At 40.5% G+C, this 25,377-nt stretch overlaps 1 protein-coding gene across 12 annotated transcripts in view; it reads right to left on the reverse strand.

The window, feature by feature from the left end:
- The window catches only part of itpr1b (inositol 1,4,5-trisphosphate receptor, type 1b), an 84,328-nt gene that overhangs the window by 44,485 nt on the left and 14,466 nt on the right, over window positions 1–25,377 (reverse strand). For 3 of the 12 annotated variants that reach the window (XM_080302067.1, XM_026168865.2, XM_026168862.2), the window contains exons 4-42: window positions 24,854–24,969; window positions 24,643–24,729; window positions 24,009–24,167; window positions 21,726–21,824; window positions 21,527–21,610; window positions 21,113–21,259; window positions 20,841–20,945; window positions 20,579–20,623; window positions 20,435–20,464; window positions 19,786–19,940; window positions 17,622–17,721; window positions 17,384–17,544; window positions 17,097–17,238; window positions 16,851–17,009; window positions 16,590–16,762; window positions 15,495–15,614; window positions 15,221–15,412; window positions 14,886–15,137; window positions 14,649–14,790; window positions 14,402–14,555; window positions 14,004–14,197; window positions 13,786–13,924; window positions 13,633–13,687; window positions 13,357–13,522; window positions 13,063–13,230; window positions 12,915–12,977; window positions 12,686–12,823; window positions 12,430–12,555; window positions 12,120–12,320; window positions 11,775–12,026; window positions 11,500–11,625; window positions 11,221–11,349; window positions 11,030–11,047; window positions 10,511–10,537; window positions 10,057–10,177; window positions 9,787–9,971; window positions 7,983–8,131; window positions 7,220–7,331; window positions 5,399–5,434 (exon numbers count right to left, since the gene is read on the reverse strand). In XM_080302067.1, the coding sequence (XP_080158193.1) occupies window positions 5,399–5,434; window positions 7,220–7,331; window positions 7,983–8,131; window positions 9,787–9,971; window positions 10,057–10,177; window positions 10,511–10,537; window positions 11,030–11,047; window positions 11,221–11,349; window positions 11,500–11,625; window positions 11,775–12,026; window positions 12,120–12,320; window positions 12,430–12,555; window positions 12,686–12,823; window positions 12,915–12,977; window positions 13,063–13,230; window positions 13,357–13,522; window positions 13,633–13,687; window positions 13,786–13,924; window positions 14,004–14,197; window positions 14,402–14,555; window positions 14,649–14,790; window positions 14,886–15,137; window positions 15,221–15,412; window positions 15,495–15,614; window positions 16,590–16,762; window positions 16,851–17,009; window positions 17,097–17,238; window positions 17,384–17,544; window positions 17,622–17,721; window positions 19,786–19,940; window positions 20,435–20,464; window positions 20,579–20,623; window positions 20,841–20,945; window positions 21,113–21,259; window positions 21,527–21,610; window positions 21,726–21,824; window positions 24,009–24,167; window positions 24,643–24,729; window positions 24,854–24,969 (5,027 nt within the window). The remainder of the gene's footprint in view (window positions 1–5,398; window positions 5,435–7,219; window positions 7,332–7,982; window positions 8,132–9,786; window positions 9,972–10,056; window positions 10,178–10,510; window positions 10,538–11,029; window positions 11,048–11,220; window positions 11,350–11,499; window positions 11,626–11,774; window positions 12,027–12,119; window positions 12,321–12,429; window positions 12,556–12,685; window positions 12,824–12,914; window positions 12,978–13,062; window positions 13,231–13,356; window positions 13,523–13,632; window positions 13,688–13,785; window positions 13,925–14,003; window positions 14,198–14,401; window positions 14,556–14,648; window positions 14,791–14,885; window positions 15,138–15,220; window positions 15,413–15,494; window positions 15,615–16,589; window positions 16,763–16,850; window positions 17,010–17,096; window positions 17,239–17,383; window positions 17,545–17,621; window positions 17,722–19,785; window positions 19,941–20,434; window positions 20,465–20,578; window positions 20,624–20,840; window positions 20,946–21,112; window positions 21,260–21,526; window positions 21,611–21,725; window positions 21,825–24,008; window positions 24,168–24,642; window positions 24,730–24,853; window positions 24,970–25,377) is intronic. The other 9 variants (XM_080302070.1, XM_080302068.1, XM_026168866.2 and 6 more) reach the window with 4 other exon arrangements.

Raw genomic sequence — 25,377 nt, forward strand, 5'->3', positions numbered from 1 at the left:
CAGCAAAACAGCAAAAGCTCAGTTGCCCCCACCTCACCACAGACTGCTGGTTATTAAAGCAACACTGGTGTGTTTGGTATTCTGTGGTTCCCTCTTAATAAAATGATAATAACATTACAAACCAAAGATGGCAGAAGCAAATATGCACACTTTGATTCTTCTAAGGATAAAAAGAAATAACAAGAGATATTTATGACTGAGCGTGTTTTCAAACCATAGTCATGATATGCTTGGTTTGACTACAATCATATTGTTACAATCATATTGTTACAATTGGAAAATTGCCTAAAAATAAATTAATAAATTAAAAAAGTAATTAAAAAAGTAAAAAATTACAAAACCTTTCCCATGCTAGCTGTTTGAACAGTAAATGTATGTATTGCATGGTCAGAGATGCAAAAAGTACAACATATTTTCAATACATATCTTAAAGTAATGAAACCAACTCAAACCAACAGATACATAATAAATTCAGAGAGAGAGAAAGAGTAAAAAAGAATAAATAAAAAAAATAACAGAAATGCTAATAATTTCCTACCACATAGTAAAACAATGAATACTTTGATGGCATAATTGTACAGAGACGCTTTGTAGACATTTACCTTAAATGAGTTAAAACAAAATAAAGTGCTAATGCTAGCCTACCCAGTAGATGATTATTTTCTGTGAACGGCTATTTAAAAAAATAAAAGTCTACACACACACACACACACACACACACCTCACTGCAGATAATGCAAGAAAAAAAAAGACTAAATAACAAATACACAACCAAACATGGGTTGTTTCTGTCTCTCTCGGTCATGACTGGGTTACCAGTCATGCTGCTTTATGCTGATTAATTGTGCAACTGGACAGGAATTTCCCTGCATCAAGCCTCCTTTAATGTCAACACACTGACTTCCACAGAAGAACGGTGATGCATCACACATCATGCAACTTAAGTTATATTCAGCAGCTAGTTAGTAGCAAAACTAACTTCTCTTAATATACTTCAAAAACTAACACGTGCATCGAAATCTGACCGTGAGGACAGCCCGACCCTATAATTGCCAGCATTTTTAACGTTTCCAGAATGTGTGATTAAAATGACTACAGAGGCGAGGCCTGGCAAATAAACACAATGGCACTGTGAACACTTGCAGTAAATAGTGGCAGCAAGGGTCACATGGTCTCAGTGACCAGGAAAATCTGTTGCACTTTCTCTCGAGAGTCAGTTTTCAAACCATCTCTCTATTAAGAATATTAGAACTAAAAGCCTAAACCTACATAGGATTAGATGGAGCTATATTATCTATTTTTTCTATATTTTTATAAGTTTACCGGGAGTAGAAAGCTGGCCCTGTACCATGTGCTCATTACTACCCAAGTTAAGGCCTCAATTTTCTCATGGCAGTCCGTCTAACCTAACTTGAGCTCCAGCAATCCTACTGTCTCCTGGAAGACGTGTCTGAAGTGCTTTTATTTCCAATTACCACTGGAGATCACACATCAGTGGAGAGTTTGAAATTCCAGGAAAACAGAGAGGGGGAAAAAATGCTTTTGGCTCTTATGTAACTGCTGCTTGATAGCTGGCTTGAGCCCAAGAATCGTGCAACTTAAGTTAAGGAAACTGGGACAGCGCAGCCTGTTGCTGAGAAACGTCCGCAGCTCCCCCTGTTGAGAAGAAAAAGCAGAGCAGCTCGGAGTCTCCAGAATTCAGTCACTGTAGTGGGCAGAAGGATAAATGAGGACAGGAGCAGGCTATCTGAGGCAGCTTGGCAGAGAGAATGATGGGAGTGGCAACTGGTAAATACAGAGAAGGCTAAAAGAGGAAGTAGGTAAAGGCAAAGAGACAAAACAATGTTTGTGTGGGGATTGGAAACAATGTGGTGACAAAAAAAAATGCACAAGAAAAATAGAGGAAATAGTAAACTCAAAACCTCCCAAAAACAAACTCTGATTGGCTGAGATAATGAAGAGACTGTTATGGGTTGACGGTGGACAAAAAGAATTTGGCGAACTGGAAAAAGACATTTGCGCCCACACACAGAGACCGCAAAGAAATAGTTCCCTTATATAACCTTCGTGTCCGGTTACACGCTCGGCCTCAGCTAATCTCTCTGTATCACCTGAATTAGAAGGAGAAATGATCTCCATCTCGCCCCCTTATGCTCGTGCAGCCTCTCAAACGAAAGCCGTGCACACGAAGCGAGAACAAACGCGCAGCGATTGATGCGATAAGGCCTGACAATGAGTCCGCCTAGCTGGTCAGGTCTTGTTTTCTCCCGGCTTGCATTTGATCACGTTGCTATTTCTGGAAGAATGAGATAAGCTATTCCTAATGGGTGAAAAGTCATTCCACTTGATCCTGCTCCCTCATCAGCCTGACTGGATATGCAAAATCCAGTACAGCGTCTGGGCGTGCAGCAACAAGAAGCACGATGGAGTCTGTCAGACAGTAGTGAACTAACAGCTGCACTCATTCCTAGAGGTCTCTGGGTGGGTGATTCTGAAAGAGAGGGGGTGTGTTGTAAAAGGTCAGGGAGCAGCAGCAGGCTACACACTTGAGTTACGTAACTGCTATAATGGCAGTTTATCTTGCTGCTGATGAGGGGAAGTTGGGGTTTTGGCCCGTCTGCCTTCCTGCCACCAATCTGAGTACCCAGAGACGTGCTGCCAGCCATCAGCCACGCCGCTTCATGCTGTTGTTAACGCGAATGAGTGGCAGAGAACATGTGCCGAGTGTGTGGACATTCTTAGGATGCTGCACGTGGGAGGAGTTGATGAAACAAAGTGGTGCTCTGTGAGAACAGCCCTGTTTTTGTGGAAGCTGGGGATTTCCATCACTTGAGCAGTATATACGGGGAGAGAGGGAAGGAGGGAAAGCAAGACAGAGACATAACAGAGAAACTGAGAGCATGCTGCTTCCTGCAACTCTGGAAAGACCCTTTCCGACAATTTCTCCATTTCCTTACTTAACAGCTTTGTTCACTTCTCTTACACACAGACGCACGCCCTGCACCACACTCTGGATTAAGTGGCTATTGTGATGTTGGCGTGCTTTTAACTTCAGTGTTTCCTGCTGCCACAGAAACGCTTCCTCCCGTGCAATACTTTCAGTTTTAATCAATTTAGTGATTACAATACAAGCTCCCAACTAGGCTAAACATATAGATATATAAGCTTTCTATTATTCAGAACATTAAGGTTTCAGTACATTTTAAATCAAACCATGAATCACAAGGTCAAGAATTAACTTTGATGCTTTGATGAAAGCCAGCAGAAGTCCCGATAAAAACCCAGTGAAGCAGAGAAATGGGTTCAGGTCTTTTTATCCAATTAGAGCAGAATTGGAAAAAAATACAAAGTGCTTTACAATAAAACACTTTAAATCTGGTTCCAGTTCTTTTAAATATTTAAAGAAATTCCAATGCTAGGAGGCACATGTTGAAACGCTCAATAACCCTGGCCAGAAACCGAAGAAGACTGTACCAATTTAAAGCAACAATACAGTCATTAAAGCAATACTATAGCCCTAAAACTGAGTCTAGAACCCACAGTTCTATACTTAAAATGGCTAAACTATAGCAGCTAGCCTGAGAAAGCTGAAGGCTGGTGAACAGACATCTAGTATGAGTAAAGATCTGGCAATAGGTCAGTAGGAGAGAGAGCAAAGTGTGAATAACTCCTACAAAATGAGCTTAAAAGATTTGTAAGTTTAGCTGTAAACATCAAATAAAACGAAACTCCTCACAAAACATCTACATTCGTGTAAAATAGTAATCTTTTCGCAATACTGGTCTGAAGTAACATTTCAGATATGTTGTGGTTGTGGCGGCACCCATAATCTTCAGAGAGCAGAAACATGTTTCATCAGCTATTTTAAAAGGCCACACGGCCCGATGGCCTGTTTTACAAAGCTAATAGATGGAGTATCCCCAGCTAAATATACACTCACACCTGCTCTTGTAATTGTGGCAAAGGGCTTAGAGGAAAAAATATGCCATCTTATCACCATCCATCATCAGGTGGCTGTGCGACATTTAGAGTGACTCGTGCCACAAATAGAAACAGCTCTACGATGTAATGCAGTGTAACAAAATGGCCTTACAAATGTTACTGCTAAGCCGCCTGTGTGCTGACAGTGACGCACTGAATGAATACATTTATCGAGGAGCCTGTATTAGCTATCTTTAAAAAAATACGAGTACAGAGTTAAACAAAAAATTTAACCTGCACAAAAATATAATCGTTGTTTGATGGATGGATAACTTTTGTATACATGCTATATCCAAACATTAGTAACTATTGATTATAAAATGTCTCTCGAATTTCTCAACTACTTCAAGAAAGTTTGAACCAAGTTATGCTTTACATCCATGTCTCTGCAGACTTCTACTGGATATGCAGTTCTGACAGTCCACAAACTTGTAGCAATGACAGCAGACAGTGCTTTAAAAAGGGCACAATGCAACGAGGAAGACGATTCAAATTCTAGCAGGTGGATGCTTCACACCCAGCTTTAAACCACATGCACAAAAGATCTATTCAATAAGCACAGTCTCGTCTTGAGACCCCAAAATTAACACGACCAATCCAGGGTCTAACCAAAATATGTTAACTTATGTTATTTAAAAATAACAGTAACAGTAAAATCCTGTAGGATATATTCTACAAATGTAACACGTCTTTACCTAAACAGTTCACTCAAAAAAAATATAGAACAAAGTACAGCATGGCACAAAAGCACATACAGTATACTGACAAAAGCACTGGGCCACACCTCAGTCCCATTACCACAGCTGAATAAAATGCAGTCTGCCTTTACAAATATTTATATATATTACAAGCTTACTGAATTCACGTGTGGTACTGTAATAGGAAGCCACCATTGCAAAAAGCAGTTGCAACAAGTGAAATTTTTCCCCTGCTGTATATTCCAGCATTAACTGCACATGGTATCACTGCAAAGTGGAAGTGTTTAGGAACCACAAAAACTCAGCCATGAAGTTGCTGAGCTGCAGTACTTGGTAGCTGCACTCTGTAACTTCACCAAGTGCTGACGTGCATAAAAGATACATGACTCACTAACTTCAGAGATCAATGCACCTCTGGCATTAACATCAGCACAAAAACTGTGCACCGTGAGCTTCGTGGGTTTCCATGGCCCGGCAGCTGTGTTGGTGGCCCAGTACTATTGGCCATATAGAGTTTGTGAGGCAGACATTTTAGCATTATGCTACTTATTTCCATGAAATTCAGGAGCAACTCTTAACAGGCACACGGCGGGGAAATGGACTAAGCTGCTGACACAGATGGGGGATTGAAACGCTAGAAAGCCTACGTGAAACACAAGCACATCTATGCTGTTAGTGGGAGACAAATGAACATCGCAATAGTAAGTAAAGTGATCAACCTCAGCCACATCCATTTCATCATCAAAGGCAATCAGCTGCAAGAGAAGAAGTATAGGAGGCAGAGAGTTAGTAGAGCTAGATTAGTGAGTTAGAGCTCTGTAACAAGTGTGCAAATGTAAAGCCTCTGAAACCCACACACAGACACACACGCAGCATGTCAGGTTAGTGAAAAAGGGCGAAGAAAGGGCTGTCAAGGCTCAAAAACAGAACAAGTTAATTGCAGTAAAGACACCTTTTTTACATCATCATTGCATCAAATATTTTCATGTTAAGAGAACTGACTATAAAAGTGCAAGTCTTTGTTTTTAAACACAGTTTGGTTGAGAAGGTGAAATATTTAGTATCTTTCCCCCAACCAGTTGCTTTCTTTCCCTCCCCGTTTATCAACACAAAAATAATGTCTTCATTTTATCAGTTATGGTTGAGTTTTGTTAAACAATAAAACATGAAATAGTCCATCCAGCAGATTTTGAAGTTGAAATTGAAGATCTAATTAAAAAAGTTTAACCATTTTCAAACACCACAACCCCCCCCAAAAAAACTAACTAACAAAAAAAAAATAAAGCCCTTTCTGAAGGGCTTTCATCACAAAGAAAGCAAGCAGATTTCTTTCCAGAATGAGCTCAGTCTGTAATGGACCAAACAGGTTCAGTATGCAAACCAATAAAATGAGACTGTTGTGATTAAAGTACGCTCTCCTGTTAATCTTACTTGGCCTGATTAAAATGTTCTTGAAGCTTCATAGATTCTTACACCTAACTCAAAGGGACGTTAGCCATCATTCCCTGTTAAATATCAGATTTAACTATTTTTTTAATCTCTATTAATCTCTAAAAAAAGGCAAAGAGGAGCCCCGATTTGAAATAACCATATGTTGATGTTCAATTATCCATCTGTTGAGGAACCATTCCCATGCAACAATTAGGACCTGATCCCTTACAAGCTTCTTACTTTTTCTGCTTGCCACACACACACACACACACACACACACACACACACACACACACACACACACACACACACACACACACACACACACACACACACACACACACACACACACACACACACACACACACACACACACACACAATCCAGTCATTACTAAGCACTCAAAAAAACTAATTAAAAAAAGTGAATAAATCACAGGGTAACGTACAACAAATTCCCTGGCAGCAAATCTAGATAAAAATAGTTTTATTTTAGCAGTTAAAAACAGCAAAAAGATTTTTGAAAGTTGTTTTAATGTTTTCATCTGATATTAAAGCGCTTTTACTCCTTTTACTGGAAAACAAGTTGGCACAGTTGAGACAATTTATTTAGGATTAGTATAAGTGATCATTAGTAGCCAATGAATGGTGCGTAAAATGGTTGAGAGACAATGTTGGATCATGCACATTGTTAATAGAGTTAATAAAGCTGATACACATAACACTGTTTTTTTTGTTTGTTTTTTTAATTTAAGGAGAAAAGCAACATGGGAATCTTTTTATCATTACTTTTTGCAGACTCTTAAAAGCACTAAAACTAGAAAAGAAAAATCACAAACTGCCCTGGCTGCAGGAATATCAAATGAAAGACTTGATGACGTTCGCTGTGTATGAGTCATTTACTTTTTTGTGTTCTACAGAGGCTCCAGAGGTAAGCAGAGAACACTCAGTTTTGTTTTTTGCTCTGTGATGTCGTGTCTTACCCTAGGTTTTGACGCAGAACATCCTGACATGTCAGAAAAGTGTTGTAACATTTTAACTTGTGTGTGGGAGAATCTTGTGCAACACTAGAACCAGAGAATGAGAAACAGGAATGAAGGAGGAACATACCTTCTCCCCATAGCCCCGGTCTTTTGACATCATTTCCCTCAGTGTCTGCAGTACTTTGATGCACAGGCGCTCCTCGTTCTCTTCTAGCAACTGTTTGGTGTGTTTGATCAGTCTGATCAAAGAGAACAGGGGCGGGGGGGCAGAATCAGCACAAACAATAGAAATAGACTGATGAACTCATCACCTTCCTCCAAAACTCTATATACTTCAAGTCTCACAGTGACAGAAATCATTTCTATGACACAGTGATTATCCTCGTTCTAAACAAGAGACTTGGAAGTTATGGGTTTAAAGCATATTTAGGTGCCTTGGGCATAACTGAAAACGGTGATTTAAGAAAATGACTTCAGCTGACTACAGCAGATGCTTCATGTTCACAGAAAACTTAAAGACTAAGTGATTCCCCAAAGCCAGTGCAGGCTGATGCCAGCAGCCACAGTTGAGATAGTTTTCTCTGCTTTTTCACCTTCAGACGTTTCAGAATGTTACAGTAGAACTGATTATGAGGAACAAATTTACTGTGCAGAACCACATGAATATCTAGGAAATAAAACAACAACAAGCACGCTCCTGGCCCTTCTACAGACCCTCCTCTGCTGAAAAACTAGTCTCATCAGGTTGACAAAGATGCTTGTCTCCATTCACGTTTGAGGTACACGACAAAACTACAAATGCACACATGCGAGTGGTTACAAGGGGACTTCCAAAAGCGTTCCAAAAATAGCAACAGCACTGGAAGTGGTTCAGACAACTTTAGACTCACTTTGATATGAATCCTCCACTTTCACATTTCTTGCGAGCGTCCGTGTTTTCAGGGAAGAGCAGTTCCGGACGATGCAGGACATCCACCAGCACCGAGAGCTCAGCCTGGACCAGAGGTCTCAAACGGTCCTCTAGGGCAGACACGATGTCCTATTGAGCAGAACCAAAGGTTAGAAATAACCCAGAACTGTGTTTTATGGCAAACAGCTACACTGTTATAATTAAAACAGTCTTCCTATTCCTGCATTTCGTTCAAAGACATCCAGCTACAGTCAGCCTCACATTATTTTGCTTTAATATTAATTTAATATAGAAACAGGAAGGGACACATCCAGTGCATTACACATCAAATCACACTATAATAAACACCACCGTGCCACCTTTTGCAGTGCACTTCCTGTCACGCCTGGTGATGATTACTGTGAAAATGAGTGATTCCGTGTTGGGTGCTGATTAAAGAAGTTTGAGAACATCAAGAGGTGGGAAAAACCACTAAAGCTGTGAAACTCCAGCAGTCTTTGCAAAGACAACAGGAATTTGGGAAGTACACAGTTGTGGGAACCACATAAAACCCCGTCTAGAAATGGGTGGATTAGGAACGAAACATCTAAAACATCACTGAAAATGTATTTCCATAACAAAACAGCTTTGCTTTATCGTTGGAATTACAGGATAAAAAAGTCCTAAGGTTTCATAAGTAGTATCAGCAGAGTGCAGACTGATCCTTGGCTTGATTTTTCAGTCTTCCAGTGAATACTGAGTCATGTCTTACTAGAGAATAAGGTGGAGCAACATGGTCTGCTGCTAAAACCACATATTTTTCTAGGATGTAATTGGACACATCTTTTATGGTTTTTGATTGCCACACAGTTACCAAAAACATTATATCACCCTGTGCATACTGGCAACAATTAACAGCAATGGTGAGGGGGCTTAATTAACCCATTGTACTTTCACATTGGAGTTTTCAGTTATGATAAAAAGGCAGACCGAGCTGTCTTCATATAGTGTTAACTTTCTTCCACAAAAAACCCCAAAGAGGAAGTGGAGATTCACTGCACTCATTCTACTACCTGATAGGTAGAAACCTGTGGTGAATATCAGACAGTCATGTTGCTTTAAGAGACTTTTATAGATTTTAATCACTTCTTCTTCAGAGAAATACCAAATACCCTAAAAGATAAGACATCAATATTAGAGCAAAACTTTCATTTTTGAAAATTTGAATTTTACTGCAAAACACAAATACTATAAACAATGAATCAGTACAGATCCATTTATGTAATCAGTCTGGAGAGAAAAGCAAAAAAGCTGCATGTTTATGCTGTGCATTTGGAAATGTAGGACATCTACACCCTGTTTAGAGAGCTCCTGTGTGCCAGACTGACAATGGCACAAATGGTCATATTACCACAACTAACAGAACTGGATGTCCCGTACCACCATGCCATCTGATGTGTCGATAATGGGCTTCATAAAAGCACTTACTGCTTTCTGTGCCCCCTGATATATTGGCCTTCTTTATGAACACACAGGTACACAATCTAAAAATAACGTTTTCAAAAGATTGGTTTAAAAAAAAAAAAAAAAGGCAATGCATTTACTTTAGCAATGTTTAATGCAGTCAGTGTTTTTTTCTGTCTATGTTTGCATTATTTTTTTATAGCTTTTATTGCTTTCATTGATGTTTATGTTTCATTTTACAGGATTTTTGGCTTACGATTAAATAAAGCAGACAAAAAATTTAAATGGATGAAAATGGATTAAGTTTATTACACTGAAACAGCAACAGACCGTCTACTGACCTGTAGCCTCTCAATGATGTTTCTGTAGTCTTTTGAGGTGGTCAGGCCGGAGTCTCGCCTGGATGTGTTCTTAGCAGACAGTCTCCAGTTGAGGATGCTCTTCTGCACGACATTGTTGGACTTGACAAACAAGTTGTTCACCTGACTGTCCAGGTCCACTGGGATAGCAATGGCTCTGCTCTTAGCTAGGCAGAAGCAGAAAGTACATATAATATGCGCCACTTTTTAACACTGAGAGGTTCATAGTCTGTGTTAGTCTTAATATCTTACCCACGTCTGACAGTACTTTAATGCAAGCCTCAACTGAGGCCTTCTGGACAGGGTTAAGCCAGTTACAGTGGTAAACCCTAAACACTCCTTGAAGAAGCTGAACAAAAACGGGCTGACGGGTCTGTAAGACAGGGGGAAAACTAATTACATCTTGCCTTTCAACAAAAGAAGGAAGGAGGAATCGTGGTGTAAAGGAGGGAAACTGTTAACAAATATTTAATAACACACAGAGTGACTATTGTGCTCTCTGAATAGCTTGAATTCATAACCCAGTTTGTGGTAGATGTGACAACGTGTGCATATAAGGGCATCAAAGGCAGACGGGTTAACAGCTTAAGATCCATTGGGCAAGCTTCCTAATCACATGCATTCCCCTTAAAACAAACCAAACCGGTGTTTAACAGAGAGTACAACAGATTTCTACCTGGCCACAGCCCTAAAGTACAATAAGTACCTCAGTCATCTTTCCAACAATGGCTGCCTGTTGCAAGAGAAAAAGGAAAAGGGTTGCGGAATTATCACGTAATGGTACACTTTAGCGAGCGTAGTTCCCAGGAAGTGCAGTTGCATAAAGGATAATCGCCATTTTCTAGTGGAACCAAATAGCAACAAAAAAGCTCCATACACAGATAACAGGAAACAAGTGTCTAACACAAAAAACCTCAAAGTTACTGTACCAAGGATTTGGAAATTGAAGGAGGTTATTGGTCATGACTTATTGGAAAGTCGTGGGGGAGAAGAAACAGGGCTAGAACAAGGTCTAAGAAACACAGTAACCACATTGCATCAGTACATCATCTGCACCAGCAAAGTCCCAGCAAAACCTTGTGCAACACACCCACAGATCTGGGAAGAACAGAGTCTGTGTGCTGACTAAACTATGACCATATAAAAACCCACACACTGAATACTTCTTCACATTCACAGCCAAAAGTTGGGAAATCAAATTTGGGGAAGTGCTAGCATTACTTACATATATATGACGAGCCAGCTATGTAAAGGGAAAAACGTTACATTTCATGGTATGTACGGTACATGCATGAGTACAGTTCCTTTTTTTCCCCCCAAACAGTGCTGAGAAAGTGTCTGATTTCTAGTCTGCACAAAGGACTCGCAGTAGCAAAACTGCTTGGAAAATACATTAAAAAGACATGCCCATTTTACCTGAAGGCTTGTGCTCTGGTCAGAAAAAGGAGAGCTGAAGAAACATGTGACAATGCTCATGACTGTTTCGGTTACATAACGCTCCAGCATGGTGTCCGCGTGCTTCCTGTCACTGGTGTTGTTGCACACCTAAGCAAGGATAGAAGAGACGTTAGCATGACACACGGCCACTGGATCGGACTTCCTGCATGTGGCCGACGGGTAACTTGCTGTGTGTTCACTTCACGATGTGCTGACTGGATTCTCTGTCTATTTATTGTCAAATATTTTGTGGCTTACCCTACAAATGTCCACCAGGAAGTTCTCAAACAGCTTCCACATGTGGTTGGATGTATAAATCTCCTTCATCTCCACCTCTGTATCCACATAGCAGTGGTTCAGGAAGTTGATATAGGCAATCTTCACCTGTTGGATTGTTGGAAACTAAATGAGTGCACTGGTAATCAAGGTAGTTTTTAAAAACATGTATTCCCAATGCTCTTCTCGATCAGAATAAACTAGAATAAAGTGTATTCACTCAACTTTAAAGTGAGTGAAGAAAAAGTCTTCCATACCTCAGGAATGCAATCTTCATGGGTGACAACCCGCACAATATCATCCAGGGGCAGCAGAGAGTTGCACTTGATCTCGGTGTAGACGTTCTTGCCCTCAGTGCAAACAGCCAGCAGTTCGACCAGGTGTATGTGGTACATCAGGGGACTGTTTTCATCCATGCGATCCCGCTCTGAACGCATCATCTGGACAAGGGTCTGAAATGAGGCACGGTCGTTGTAGAACACCAGGACATCTTCGCCGGAGTTTACCAGCTGAGTGGGAGAGAGTCACAGTCAAGTGTACAGTGTTATTCCCAAACTGTCGCCCCTGTATTAGACACCACAAGCATTACTCAAACAACAGACCTCTGCCATGACAATGTCCTGACACTTCTTGATGAATTTGTTCTCGGCCTTGACAATGGTTTGCAGAAACTTGAGATACTGGACATGCCGACCATGCGACTCAGTACAGTGGACAAAGTGCTGAACCACACGCTCGTTAATCTCGCTGCAGAGCTGGAAGTTATTCATGAAGATGTGCTGCATGGTGACAGCCTCCAGGATCTGGGAATGAAACAGAAGAGAACATACATTTTCCCAATATGTGGTATTTTGGGATATTTAAGTCTTCGACTCGCTCAAGGAGTAGCTGTGAGATGCTTGTGATGCTTACCCCCGGGTTGAGAAATAAGTTTATATGCTTGTGGAGAAGAGCCTGGTTCTGCTGATTTCCTGCACAGAAATTCTGCAGGAACTCGTGGGCCAATTTCATGATTTCCTGCATCCGTACATCCTCACCCTGGTGCAGATAATACAGAGCTTCTTTTCAGTTATGTAACATTAATGGACAATTGCAAGCAAAGGAAAGCAATGAGGATCTTTAAAGCTTTTTAACGATTCTGCATTTGTATTCTGTTTCAGTGTCTGACCTTCTCATAGGGGATCTGTAGGAGTTCTAGCACCACACTGTGAGCTCCCATGTTCCTCAGCAGCCTCTGCTGCTGTTTCCTGCTCTTTTTCCCTGAGCTTCCCTCCTGGACACACAGCTTACTGAGGCGCAGCAGGATCTAAAAAACACAGACACACACAGAAGCAACATTTTAATAATCAGCAGTAAATCTAAAATGAAAATATAACTTAAAAGGCAAACAATTATACCTCTTTTACAACTCTGTAGTTGTAACTGCTGGTACTTTCAGTCTTCTTCTTGTCTGAATCTCCCTGTAAATCAAGAATCAATTATGAGTCCTTTCAATAATAACTCTACATTCAGGAAAACCTTTCCACATTCAAATTTTCAGCGTACCTTCTTTTTGTTGTCAGATTCTGAGGGGCCATCTCCGTCCATCCCATCTTCTCCTTGCCTTTTGTAAACCCACAGTTCAGACTTCTCCACAATAGAACGCAGCTGGTCCAGATCTGACTTGATCTGCTTGTAGTTCTCAACATCCTGACTGGTCACCAGGAGCTGGACCTTTTAAGGTTTAACAAAAAAATTTTTTTTTAATGTTTTCATCAAATTTAACTTCATCTGTAAAAAGTCAAGTTATTAGAATTATTTCAGAGGACTTGCTATTAAAATCAGGTGTGGATGACTTACTTGTTTGAAGGCCATGAGGACCTCTTGTCTCTGGCTGAAGTGTCTGAAGAGCAGGTGAAGCGCTCCAGACACGAGGGGCGGGTAGTCATGCATGGTCAGGTGCAGAAGGACCCGCAGGAAAGTGCGACCACCATGGTCATCCAGGTCTAGTGGGGTGTTTTCTTCACTAAACAAAAAAAATGACAAACACTACCTCAATTTTACTTTATTAAAAAAAAACTTACTACAGGCAATTAAAGCCCATTAAAAAACTTAAGAATCCAATTTAAGAATCACCTTCCTCCAAAGATCCCTTCTGCTTGTTCCTCAATGTTTTCAAAGTCAAAATTTCCTTAAAAAAAAGAAAAGAAAAAATACTTCAAATAAGTTCTTTATAATTATATACATATATGTTAAATAATGTAATTAACAAGGTTAAGAGTTTCACACCTGGCATCGGACCTGTGACATTATTGGATCCATTCTGAATAGCAGTGTTGTCTCCTTGTGGGTTGTTCTCATCAAATTCTCGTTTGAAAATACAGAGCAGGCAGGAGATCCTGTAGTCTAGCCGAACGTTCAAAATGAACTGAATAAAACAGATAAAAGTTACAATATAGTCGAAGGATTTTTAAAAAATAATAATGATAATGATCCTGATGTCGTGCCTGCAGAATCTCAATGATCTTGAGCTTTGTGTCCATGACCATGATATCTTCTCTCTCCGGTTCAGTCTGAGTTTTAACCACATCGCCCTCAGGCTGATGAGTTGGTGTGGTGGGCAGCAAACCGCCTCCTCGCAGCACCACCTGGGTCATCAGCTCCCCAACTCCGTGAATGGACTTCATCACATTACTGCCACCTATAATACAGACAGAGCAAGAAAACATTCAAATCTGCATGAAGGAAAAAAAATAGTGAAATGAAACTCTATTTAATTTTAGGTCAGATGTTATTTGTTGATACTATTTCTCCTTAAAACTCTACACACCTGGAAAAGTGAGAGCTTGATAAAATCGTTGCTGCAAGAAAGTATTCAGGCTAAGGGAAAACATTCACTCTTTACCTTTGTTTTCTTCTTCCTTCTCTATCTTGTTAATGGGGTAGATGGTGTTGACATGTACACAGTCTAAAATGTTCAGTAAGATCTTTGTCAGTCGAAGCAGGTCACTGAAGTTGTAAAAACCAAAGTATATGAGGTTCCTTGCCAGGTTCACGACCTACAAGCAGGAAAAGAACCAACAAATGATTTACAACTTTAATAAACGGATGTCACTTCTCATCTGTTCATACCACAAACAAAGAAGCGTTACCTCGAAAGTAAGCTTGTTTTTCTCCTTGTCAGAGAAGGGAATATTCTGCGACACCACCTCTCTCAGGTAGTTCTCCACAAAATCCATGGTGAGGCTGAAGCGCTCTTTGATCTCATCCCGTGTGGTCCCATCGTTGTCATAGCTGGATAATTAGAGGAGAATCGCTTTTAAAAGACACTGCGTCGTTTCTGAAATGGCGATACACGCCCCTTTAAAGGGTTTATGATATGAACTCACTCATCAATAGCGATTTTAGATGGAATCTCAGACCACAGACGAGCATATTTGACAGGCGTGACCTGCTCCTGAGGGTCACGGTCGACATGCATGTGCAGCATCAGACGGCAGAAAGATGCTCTCAAGTCGTACGGCAGGTCTTCATCGGACATACAGCGCAGGATCAAATCCACGTCCAGCTGACCGGAGATCTTGTTGATGGCGAGATATTGACGGTCCAGACACATCCGGGCAAAAAGGTTCAGCTGGCACCTGGGAAGAAAATGGATTCTTAGTCCTTTCTAAATCTGAGCTGTAATCTTTTTATTAAAATTATCATCATAAAGACACGACACCTGTAGTAGCTGACCACCTCCTGATCCTCCTTCTGGCCTTCCTTTGCATCCTGGGCCAACTCCCGGATGCTCTTACTCCGGATCTCCTTAGAGTTATCTTTCCAGAAGAGCCACACCTCCTCTTCATCTTCCGCCTCCACTGGATTGTCCTCGTTTGTCGCCACCTCAATCTCAAACCTCGACAGAACCAATCTGGTACACAACACCAACATTTTTTGTAAGCTCTCATTTCAGTTTACCACATTAAAGCACCTGATGAAAATGAGCATCTCACTTGGTTTCAATGAGGATGTCAGCATTGCTAGAGTCCAGCACAGCATTGCAGATGAGCTCCTGTGTCACAGGGATGGATTTGTTCATGGACACACAGAGATCTGACAGGTAGTCCAGAAACCTGGTGACAGATGACAATATATTAAATTAAAAAATAAAGAAACAAATTTCAGACTACAGTGGAACCCCGACTTACGAAATTAATTCGTTCCAGAGGGTCTTTCGTAAGTCAAAGGTTTCGTAAGTCGAAGCACCTTTTGAGTGAGGCGATGCGGCTGAAGACGAAGGTCTTGGTGGAGGCTGAAGAAAGCATATGTATGCATGCATGCATACGTACGTGCATATGTACATAACATTAGGGAATTTAATTCTAAACATCAAAACTAAAACTTACATTTACGTTAATTAATGTACGTACGTACACTGTGCAATGACATTTTTTTTACATTTTTTTAAACTCGCTCATATTTATGCCTTATGCCGGCCCCATTATGAATGAACGATAGGCTAATTGCAAACGAAAAGCACACAAAATAGCGCACTGCAAACAACAATACGTCTTTCACGTGGAACAGCGAAACGCATTTCGCAAACTGATTTCGTTACACGGGCATTTTGTCGTACCACGGGCAAAAATATTGCCGTTAAGTGCCTTCGTAACTTGAATTTTTCGTTAAATGGGGTCTTCGTAAGCCGGGGTGCCACTGTACATACTATCCTATGTGAGGAAGAATAAATAAACTACTGTATATTAAAATGTTCTTGGCCGTTCCCCCTGCCTCAGTACTCTAACATTTCAAACAGTCCTCTCTGTTTGAACCACTGGATCCACCTCATTCACACATCATTAACAGCAATTTACATGACATAAACAAAATACATTTACGCACTAGCTGTCAGCATATTCCCTCTAGTACCGAGGTCCTGCACAAGCAATTCCACTCATATTCGTACTTCACTCATTTGAATACGTTTACATAGATTTGCATTCCTTCAGAGCTGCTAAATAAGCAAATCTGACCCAGTCTAGCCACAGGGGCTCCTTGTGTTACAGTTTGAAGAGAGCAGCCAGGGCGTGTCTTTCTGTAAGCCTTACCTTGGTTCCCGGTTCTTCCTCACTAGTGTGACGAATGTGTCTATCTCAGCAGCAGTTATGTGTTTTTCCAGCAGCTTCCGGTTGTTGTGAAGTAAAGCAGTTATTGTGTCTTCTGCCAACACATCATATCCTATCTGTTTCTGCATGAAGCGAAACTGTTTGGCTATATATTCCTGCAAATCAGACAAAGGAGGGGGTAATCAATGCAGAGAAAATGCCACACTACCCAAGCTCTGAGTGAAGCTGTGGTGTTGAACCTACTTGGTTCTTCCTGTAATCTTGCTGGGAATGGCGGAGCACTCTGTAGCAAAGCCTGCAAATATGTCTAAACGGTGCGTGGCGCTGGTCTCCCAGCTCTTCCAGTCGCAGCATGGGACCATCACCACTGTCAGTGAAAGGGGCTTGAAGAAGTTTGAAAATCTGTAAAAGGCAACAGGGATTTGTTTTAGTGCCTAAAGTGAACATTTTAAACCAGTACATAAACTGTCTCATAGGTTTAAGGCCTACCTGTTTAAGAATATTCTGCTCTCTCATGAGTTTCTGTCTTTCCCTGTTAGGTTTGTTGACCATGATCTCCAAGACATCCTGCCCACTGTTGGGGATGTCTACCACGAAAAAAACTAAATCTTCCAGGAGCTTTGTCACAAACCTGGAGAGGGTACAAGTTCCAACTCAACAGTTTAGTCTTAATTTCAGTGAAAAATGTCCTTCTATACTTATACTATCCAAATAAACAACTTACAAATAAAATATAAAGCCCAATAAGAAAGTTAGCAGTCTGGTGTCATACATACCTCCTTTCATTTTGTGTAATGGTACCCTTTTCCAGCTTTCCAGCAATGGACGCCAACACTTTACTTGCATCGTTAGCAAAGTCTAAATCACGCACTTCTGCTGGTGGCACTGGGACAATGGCAAACGCTTCTTTGTCTTCCTTTACTGCTGATGTTCCAATCTGGAAAAAACATCAAATCAATCACTGTAACTGTTAATAAAGACTCATTCGCATGTTGATCCACAGCAACTACTCACCCGTAGCATAACAGGCTTCTCCTCCTCTTTGTCAATGGGGAGGTTGGTGCTATGAACCCATGTGTTGGTGCACAGATGTCGTAGCCTCACATAGGAGCTCCTGTAAATAAGAGAGGAAGCTGATGTGATGAAATAAAACAAAAGACAAACAGAAGCTGCGAAGTGGAGTGGATGGGGACAAGTTAGCATAGCGCTTCAATAATCAGACTAATCATGGAGTAAAATCATTGTTAGCCCATGTATAAGCCTTTGGTGCTATCAACAGCTACAAACGCAACCTTGTTTTAATGTTGTGGGCATTCTGTGATCAAGAATAGATACGAAGGCACATTATATTTTCTTTCTTTAATAACTTTCTAAATCTTCTGTTTTAAATCCCGTTGTGTTTTATGAATATTAGACAGATTTAAGGAGGCTTTGAGCGTTCAATAAGACAGACAGCTCCATTCAACAAGCTTTTATTCCACTCTCAGGCCAAGACCTCCATTTTCAGCTCACAACATGGCTCACAATTAAGACCTACAAAAGACCATAAATCAACTCCTGTCTGAAAAAACACAGAAGACCATAAGCACTCTGATTAGATTTATTATTGGACGCTGTTATGTGACAAACGTGCAGCTGATAATTGTAAACAAGCTTCCTGGTTCTGGAAAAGGCTGCTTACAGTGGCTTCCTCAGGAAAGTGTGTTGTTTGTACAGATTAGCCAGCAGTGACCTGTACAGTATTATCTCTCTTACATTAAGCACTCAACCTTTACACATAGTAAAGTTTGAGCCAACTACGTCCTTCATTCTCAAAGCATCCAGCCAGCTCCACGTGTGTGAGTGAGTAAGCGTGTGTGTGTGTGTGTGTGTGTGTGTGTGTGTGTGTGTGTGAGAGAGAGAGGTCTTCAGCACAGACAGCAGCCATATTCTTGGCAGGCATTACATAACCGCCTACTGAGGCTAACAGGCTTACCTTTGTGTACTGGTTCTGCCAGGCATTAGTTAGTCCCCTGGCTGAAGTTTGAGGGACAAGGTTATTTTAGGTTGGAGTGGGAGGCGTAGTAGTAGCCTGCATCATGCAGACACACACCTGACTATGCCACACAATAGAGGCTTTGATAGAAGGTGGGGAGAATCTAAGCTCACCTTATGTGCAGTGACAATGACGATTACACAATTGTAATGTTAGAACGACACATTCTCTCTTTAACACAGTGATGTCAGCTGGAATTGAGAAACCAAACTGAGGCTCATTACGAATAAGCCAGAGGCTTATCACCAACCTTAGGACAGAAACTACATGATATATTGCATCGTGCGACTGCTTTTGTATCATCAAATTTTAATCTAAGAAAATAAATCCAAAAAACATTTCTGCCAGATGTTTTTGTTTTTTTTTTAAAGTGTGTTTTTAAGTGATAGTGCATGTCATCTTAGAAAACTGAAAGTTTTTCCCTTATTGTGAACACTATCCAAACCTCAGCGGTTTCCTGTTTCATGCCATACTGGGACTTTCCTAACTCTCCTTGGTAAGTGTCACACAATCTCAAGCTTACCAGTGTGACACACACACACGCACACACACGCACACACACAGGCTCCATGATTTCTGAAAGTAAATAAAACAAAAAAAACAACAACAAAAATTTACCCAAACAACACAACTACGTCTTTGTCTCTGGTTTGAAAGATGTGTCAGACCACTCATAACAAAACTGGCCCTTGTCCAGCCTTGCAAAACGCAGTCATCACCTCAGAAACTCCCTTTCCACTGCCGTTCCAAATTCCCCCTCACAATGCACATGAGTCAAAAGTTTACTATTGTCACTGTTTGAACTGCTGAAGTCTTGACATCATTGCGGTCTTTTTGATTAGCCAAGGTGTTGTTGAGATATTTGTCATCTGCATATTTCCCCCATATTTTACAACATTCCTGATGCTTTTTCCCCCCACTGAAATAACAAACAAAAAAAACTCTACTGAGGCATCTATGAAACCACTTATTGGTCTGATTGGACGTGTCTGAACACTAATCTTAACATCTTTTATGATTGTACACTAGGAACATTTTACTTTTGATTTCTGCATACTGTGAACTTGCATAAATTCAGTGGCTTCAGAAGCAGTATTTGTGGCATGCTTATGTGAATAAAAAAGTTTGTGTTAAATGCCAAACCTGGGCACCATGGAGTCCCCGCCTCTCAGAGTGGTAGGGTCCAGCTCAAAGATGGAGGAAATATCCATACCATCAGGAACAGGCACCAAAGTGTACATGATTTTCTCCTGTGGACCCCGCAGGCGACCACGTAAAGCTTCATTATCTCCATCCAGCTAAAGGAAGAAAGCATGCAGTGAGGAGGAGCAAACCACTAAAACACAAAATGATTGCAGCTTACGGAAAAAATATGGCTACACTATTCAACTATACTGAGGCAAAGGCATATCCAGGTTGTCTTCTTACGTCAACCCACTAATCACCAGCTAATCTGATTTTACAAATTAGATTTAATATCTGATGGAAGTTGAAAAAAAAACAAACAATTGATCATACAGCTGGACTTTGCTGGACCAACAGCATGATCAAACCATAGATAACAACACTGACACCTAATGGCAATTTCACTTAAGACATGCATCAGGTAGGATGCTAGAATGGTGACACCATGTGGTTATCAAGTGCAACTAAACACACACAAAAAAAATGAACAGGGTGCCACAAAAACTGCAGCGAACAAAAAGGCAACAAGCATGCATGATCAACATTGAGACAACAAGAAATGTTTGAAATACGTTGCTGCAACTATGTAAAGACTGTGTGACAGTACCTGGAAATTAAAGGGTGTAAAGTCCACCACCTAGAGCAGGAAGCACAGACCCAGCAGAGATTTTAACAAGCAAGATTAATAACGGTGAGGCAACCAGCAGGGCATTGCAGAGCACTCAGGGGGGAAGCGATCAGGCTTACTTACAGAGGGCCGCTGCTCGGCATTCTCCTCCTCAAAGTCGGGATTAACCTGGCAAACATACATTAAAACAGCCTCCTCAGCATTATTACTTTTCATATTGCTGTCCCTTTGCTGTGCTTTCAACATCCCAGCATGTGTATATACAGTAACAAAGCTTTGAACCAAACATTTCACAGTATTGTTCTGGAAGCTCATGACAAAGTAGCATGGGTACAAAGTGATAACTGCAAATCAAAAATACGAAAGTAAACATGGTGACACACACCTCACCCATCTCAGCAGCCAAATAGCACCCTGTGGCCAAATGTTTAAACCTGAAAAGGCTGTTCCAGTAGCCTGCACCTCCCCTGCATGGGTCATGGTGAACCACCTGGCAATGGCAAAACACGCAAACACAAATTACAATAAACCCGCATTATTTATTTGAGCAACATCACTTTTACTGTGCTCAAAGATAGTGGTGAACATTAAGTTTTAAGTACTCAATTATCAGAAAACTGAGCTTCAAAGGCATTGTGCATTTACATAATTACTGACCTCAACTTCCCACAGTGCTTTGCTGCTTGTGGCAGAAGTCGCAGACTGCCGGCCGGTTGTCCTAAGAAAAACATATTGCTTCTTCCTATAGTCGTCACAAGTGAGAAACTTCTCCTGCTCCGCATGGAACAACCGGACTACATCGCCCTGCAGTTACATTGATAAACACACGTGGACAGTTACCATGGTTTTTATTCTCTTTTGACTGTTTTATTTTCAAACCTAAATGGTGTTTTTAGGTTATTGTTGTTCCTATTAAACTGCGTTTCATGTGTTCTAATACGCCTGCTTTGTAGCCAGTAAGGATGTTATATGTACATTTGGGGAAAAAATGCTTAATGTAAAAAAAAAACAAAACAAAAAAAAACAACCCCACAAAAAAACAACCACATGCAGAAATCTGAGCTCACTGACCCCCTTGAGTATCGTTTCCTTGTTGTCGCTCCATTTCATGAAGAGAACAACTTTCCAACTTGTGTTGCAATTCACAGAATTAACCTGAAAGATAGGAGTATTTTATTTTACTTCATATATATATAAAATAAAGTGTATGTGCATTCACCCAGAATTGGATGGACAGAAATGAAGTTTAACAAAACTGTGTGTTTTGTACCTCATTGCACCCTGGGTTGTCAACTAGCTGGTGGCTGCTTGCATGCAGAGGTTGTCCAGCATTGACGGGGTTAAGGACTACTTTATCTCCAATCACCACCTGCAGGAGCAACAAGAGAAACAAAGAAAATGGTGCATTAAATGGAGGATGGTTGGGATAACTACTGTATATTATTTTGCAATACTGAAACAAGCTTCCAGTCAACCACTAGGTGGTGCTGTAGACCATACTGTGTGGGAAAGAGCCTGAGGAAAATAATGAAATTGTAGCCCTTGTCTCTAACATTACATATTCACCACATATGACATATGAGAGCAGGTATTAGAAAATAATAAAAAGAAACTTCAGTCTAACAAACATCTTTTGATCAACAGCTGATTCGTTTTTGCTGCACACAATCTGAACATTAAAAGAAATTTGAATTAGGTGAAGTAATTTAAAAAACAGTCTCACAACAAGTTTGAAATCTCTGCCTTTCAGGCAAGGAACCAGATCAACTTTAATAGACAAACTTCTACTTTCTGCAACCAGTCCAGCTGACAAGTATGAGACATTTGTCCCTCAAAGAAAAACCTTCATATTCAAACAGAATAGTTAAAGCCTTTAGCCTCTCCTGTCATTTCCACTGGTGGCGCTGGTGGAATGTATAAGTTCTGCACTGGAGCAGCCCCTGTTCCTGTGTAGGGAGGATGAATCATGCAGAAGAAAAACTGGTCCAAGAGGATTAATAAAATGCAACTTAATTAGCTGATCAGTCGTCTTAACTCTATTAGCTTCCATCCACCAGGAGTAGAAAAAGGAGCCGGAGGATTAGAGGTTATGTCAGTGTAGTGTGTGCTCTTTCCATATCACCGCATCTTACTTTCCAGGTCAAAACCTGGCACCAACAATATCCACAACATAACTACACTACTAATAGTTAAAGTGTGTTAAACCAGTAGCCTCCAATGTAGCTGCTAGAGGCAAGTGTACCACAGGTAAGGCCAGGTAAGGTAAATCCACTTCTATTTAACTGCACACACCTAAACCTGCAGACTTCTTAAGAGGTTGAGTGCAGTTACATGAATATTTTTTATTTTAATATTTCAGATTTCTTGCACCTAAAACTCCCAAACACAAATACAAAAACAATAAAATCTATAGTTTTCCATTAAATCCACTTAAAGAAGGACATTAACTGATATGCACTCACTGGTCACTTTATTAGGTATACCACTTTAACTGTAATACTAATCACTAATACAATGCTAACCAGCCAATCAAATGTTAGCAACTCAAGTCAATGGACATAGACAGCACAGCCTGCTGATGTTCAAACCATTCAACTTCGAGCTGACAGGAAGACAACAGGACATCGCTGAATACGCAGCACGCAGATGGGCTACAGCAGTAAAAGACCAAATTCTAGTCAGCCTAGAACAGGAAACTGACGCTACATTTAACGAGCGCTCATCAGGATTGGACTGCAGAATATTGGAAAAATGTTGCTTGATCTGAGTCTTAATATCTGCTGCAACATTTGCACAGTGGGGTCAGAATTTGGCATAAACATTGTCACATCTAACCTGAGTATTGCTGCTGACCATGAGCTTTAGGAGCACAGTGCACCAATCTTGGCTTAAATCATTAAAGCACCTTTAAGATGTGGCGGAAGGAGACAAATCTTCAGCAACTTTGTGATGCCATCATGTCAATAAGGACCAAAATCTCTAAGAAATGTCCCTCACCAGGCTGAATATCTGCCACAATTAATTACGGTAGGTCAAAGGGAAACAGGGTTCAGCCTGATACCTAATAAAATGTCCAGTGAGTGGATATAATAATTTATTACTATGTAGTTATATATTTAATAAGAACTGGCTTTTAAGTATTTAACATTATCATTGTAAACTAGTAAAACTGAAGCAAATGTTTACAGTACTGACATAATTTGGGGCTATACATTAAAAATAAATAAATAAATAAGTAAATAAATAAACCTGAGCCGTCTAAAGCAGGTTGCTGAATGTTTGTTTGTTTGTTTGTTTTTTTGGATACTGCAAAAACAACTGCAAGAACCCAGAAACAAACTGGGAGGACTTGAAAAAGTTTATCAGTAGTTTAGTAGTCAGCAGGTGAGTGTACAATTGCTAAATGTAAACCTATTCTGGCGTTCCAATTTTCTGCGCTACACATCAGTCTACGTAACTCCTGTTTTCAAACCTCTTTAAAAGTCTAAAAATATATCCTTGATTTCTCTTGCTGAGCATAATTAACTTGACTCCCACACCCTGCTCTACCCACACTGTCTCCCAGGGATCTGAGCTTGTAGAAAGGCTGGATGTAGAACCAGGATCCCTCGTTTCCTGCAGAGTCCAGCGTCACTCTCATGGCATTCTTCTCCAACAGTGCAGGTAAGCGCTTGTTCACTGTCAGGTATTTATTGCTTTTCAAGTGCAGCAACTGTTGGCAACAAGAAAAAACAGAATCACACGGTCACAACCCCCACAGCTACTATCATAATGAGACAGTGGAAAGAATTACAGAGCATGGATCATATAAGCTGACTGATACAAAAGCCTTTTATTTATTAATATTTTTAAAATGATCTCCCCTGAAACCAGTTAACCAACAAGTCACTGATATACTAACATATACACTGTATAGCTATTTATCCATGACCTACTGTATATACTGTAGTCCTTGTGGGTGTCATAGACTACATTTCTAGTTGCCGATGACCTCATACTCGAGTGCAAAACATTCCTTTGTAATGTGTAAAGATAATAGAGCCTGCAACAGATAACTTTACAGCACATCTTTGTGCTGTAGCAGTTATTTAAAATGCCTCTTTCATTAAATAGAGTTATCTTCAATCTTAAATACTGCAGCTTTTCTGTTAAGCAAAGAACCTTATCTCACTGGGCCTTAAACGCACCTGAATGACATTTCCATACTGGATAACTGTCCCCAGCAGCTTTCGGTTTTCAGACTCATTCTGCTTCTTCTCAAGATCAGCAGCATGCTAATGCACAGAACAGAGGTACAGAGATGGAAACATGCAGCATTTTTGTCTGTGCACATTTTCTACACAACAGCACAAAGTTACACAGCACTGCAAGATGTTGGAATGGTGATGTCAGACTTACATGAAGTTTAGTGAGGAGGACTGTGTCAGTAGTGCTGTTGCCTCCAGGTTTTGCTGCCTTCCAGAACTGTTTCTGTGCCGAGTATCTGTTCATAGGACACAGTTTGAAAAGGCAATCTAGGGGGGAAATAAGAAGAGGAAGGTGAAAAGTTACACTTCATCTTTTCATATCAGCAGTGGTCTGCTTGACCTCAGCAAACAGAGGAATGTGTCAGTAGAACAAAGCAAGGTTTTGGCACACTGTGGAACTGAAAATGATGACCTGTGTGCAATTTAGTTTGATAGTTTTAAATGTTGAAAGACTAGAAGTCTTACAGAGTCGCACCAAACACTGTACGCTCCTGAGTTTAATTTTGAAAAAAAAAAAAATATATATATATACACAAGTTATCTTGTCAACACAAATGGCACAGGACACTCCTCTCCAGAGTTTGTGCAAGATGTTCAATACAATATAGTACTTTACCCTGCATTCGTTTTACAAGATATAACCTTAATACAATATCATACTAGAAAAAGTTGCAT

Source organism: Astatotilapia calliptera, chromosome 5 (assembly GCF_964374335.1).
Source record: "Astatotilapia calliptera chromosome 5, fAstCal68.1, whole genome shotgun sequence".
NCBI lineage: Eukaryota > Metazoa > Chordata > Actinopteri > Cichliformes > Cichlidae > Astatotilapia > Astatotilapia calliptera.